The 3,008-nt window shown below is 35.6% G+C and overlaps 1 protein-coding gene across 1 annotated transcript; it reads left to right on the forward strand.

Annotated features, from left to right (window-relative positions):
- The first annotated feature begins 1,433 nt into the window (after window positions 1–1,433).
- LOC137618392 (uncharacterized) lies at window positions 1,434–2,024 on the forward strand. Its single transcript, XM_068348560.1, has one exon. The coding sequence runs from the start codon at window positions 1,434–1,436 to the stop codon at window positions 2,022–2,024; it is 591 nt and encodes a 196-aa protein (XP_068204661.1).
- The last annotated feature ends 984 nt before the right edge of the window (window positions 2,025–3,008 follow it).

Consider the following 3,008-nt stretch of genomic DNA (forward strand, 5'->3'; position numbering starts at 1 on the left):
ATATATATATATATGTATATATGTATATATATATATATATATATATATATATATATATATATATATATATATATACATATATGCATAAACATACACATACGCGTATGCCAATACATATAAATAGATACATAGACTTGCATATACATGTTTGCAAATATAACTCTATCAACAAGAAGATATAGTTACATACATATCAATAATTATATAAAACATAAAAAAAGAGTATAGGAGTAAAGAAATTCTGTATATCTTAAGCATTAATTTTACATACAAGGGAATGGTATCTTAGTTCTAAATATTAATTTCACAGTGGCATTTATTATCTGAGGTACATTCAATTGTACATTAAGTAGTTATTTTATTATATAGATTGCAAATCTTTCTGCATATAAATGAATCGAGTATCTACACACCATGACCAATATTCAACAAGTGTTAGCAAAAGTTTATTTTATGAAACTGGACTCTAAGATGTTTATTTCCAATAAGTTATTTGAATGAATCAATTTCTTTGCCAATAGTAGATCAGAACGCACGTTAAACATTAAAACCAGTCAGGTCTACTGATAAGACTGGACAAAATAATTAACCTTATTTACTATTTAAATGAGGGAATGGAGGGATTCCTTACATGGAACAAAATCCACCCCATCCCTCACGTACATGGTTACCTGAAGAGGTCAAACATAGTAAGGAAATTCATATAACAAGTCATGGGAAGCCCAACACTTAGTTCTTCAAGTAAATAAATGAGCATCGCCGCCATCTCATCGCCAGCCAACTCATCACCGCCAACTCATCTCCGGCCCAACTTATCCCTGGCTCAACTTATACCCGGCCCAACTCATCACCGGTCCAACACACACACACACACACACACACACACACACACACTCACACACTGCAAGGCAGTGTAAATAAAAACGAAACAACAGTTACCCAATTACCAATCCTACTATTTGTAAACAAAAATACCGAACTATGAAATCAAAGTTTGTCAACAAAAACGTTAGTAATTTTCAACCTTTCAACGCATGACGACAATTACTCAATTACCATTTACAAACAAAAGTACCCAAGTACGAAATCAGATGTTTGTCAACAAAAACGTTAGTAATTATTAACCTTTCGATATATCACTTTCAGTTTTACATTCTTTCAGTAAACCCATTACAAAAGAGACAATTTTAAGTCAGAGAGGCAAAGCAAAATTTTCTCATGATGGCTATTTGTTCATTTTCGACAAATTCAGCAAAACGGACAGCAATTTGATGTTCTGGAAATGTGATCAGCTCAGCAAGTGTAAAGCGAGAATACACACAAGATTTTGAAACGTAGTTAAAGACTTGAATACTCACACCCATGACTCTTCACCGATAAAAGTAGAAGTAGAAAGGACGACTACAAAAATTAAAACCAGAGATGAAGAGACGATGGAAAACCCAAGTGTTGTGATTAATGAAGTTTTATGTAATGTTCCCCAAGCGGTGCAAGGATCACTCCCGAATTCGTCGGCTCTAAAGAAAACTATTCGTCGGAAACGGAATCAGATTAGTGCCTCTCTGCCAAATCCAGTTGACCTAAATCATTTAGCAATCCCTGATGAATATTCGACCTACGAAACAGAGCCAAACCAGAAGGAAGATTTTTTATTAAAAGACAGTGGTCCCAGTGAAGATAGAATTTTGCTATTTGGAAGGAGAAGTTGGTTGCAACATTTGGTATCAGCAGAAGTTTGGTATGTAGACGGAACACTCAAGATTGCTCCCACGCTATTTTCTCGGGTGTATATTGTAATGGCTCAAAAAATCAGAGGTGCCATTCCAGTGCTTTATGCTCTATTACCTAACAAACGGAAAGTTACATATTCAAGGCTATTTAAAATGATAAAAGAATGTCAACCAACAGTAAACCCGAAATCGGTTGTATGTGATTTTGAAATTGCAGCATTTTTGGCAACCAAGGAAAATTTTCCGCAAGTCGAACTAAAAGGGTGCTTCTTTCACCTTAGCCAAAACATGTAAAAACACATTGCGGCTTTGGGTCTAAGTTCTCGCTATAATAACAATAGCCAGTTTTCTTTACAAGTAAAGATGATACTGGCGCTTGCATTTGTATCTGTCAATCATATTGATTTATATATTGATGTCTTAGCTGATGAATTATCCCCAGAGCATGTGCCAATCTTGAACTGGCTTGAAGACAATTATATAGGTCGGTTGAACAGACGTGGAAATAGCAGACGTGCACCACTCTTTCCATTGGAAATGTGGAATTTGTATTTTCGAACTTTGAATCATGAAGATAAAACAAACAACCATGCAAAAGGAGCGAACAGAAGATTACAAATGGAATTAGGAATGGAACATCCTACACTCTGGAAATTCATAAATGCACTTTTAAAAAGTTCAGAAAGGTAGAGATTTTTATTTGGAATCACTTATAGCAGGCAGTTCACCACCCGCCAAATTAAAAAAAGTACAGGGATACTGATCTCCGCATTCTTAGAATTGTCCAAAATTTTAATGAAAGGACTCCCATTGAATATTTAAGAGGCATTTCTCATAACATAAAATAAATTTTTTTTCTATATTTTCATGGATTTTTTTGTCTTTAATTATATGGTGTTAATTTATTTTTAGTGTCATGAAGGAGTCATACTTAATTCTGAATAAAGGTGTTTTTAATATTTACTGAATTTCATTAATCACTGCCGGGAATGAGTTGGGCCAGGGATGAGTTGGGCCAGGGATGAGTTGGGCCAGGGATGAGTTGGGCCGGGGATGAGTAGGCGGCGATGAGTTGGCGGCGATGAGTTGGTGGTGATGAGATGTACCCCATTCATTCAGGAGGGCCTCTTTGTGGAAGAGCCACACCTATATAAGCAAGTACCTCGTCTCGGGTATCAACAGACTTGTCCACACCCCAAATTCAGTCTTACATGTGTTGAATATGTAGAAATGTAGATCTGTGAATGCATGCAAGAAACATAGATCTTGACTCCAAAT

Source organism: Palaemon carinicauda, chromosome 24, assembly GCF_036898095.1.
Source record: "Palaemon carinicauda isolate YSFRI2023 chromosome 24, ASM3689809v2, whole genome shotgun sequence".
Lineage (NCBI taxonomy): Eukaryota > Metazoa > Arthropoda > Malacostraca > Decapoda > Palaemonidae > Palaemon > Palaemon carinicauda.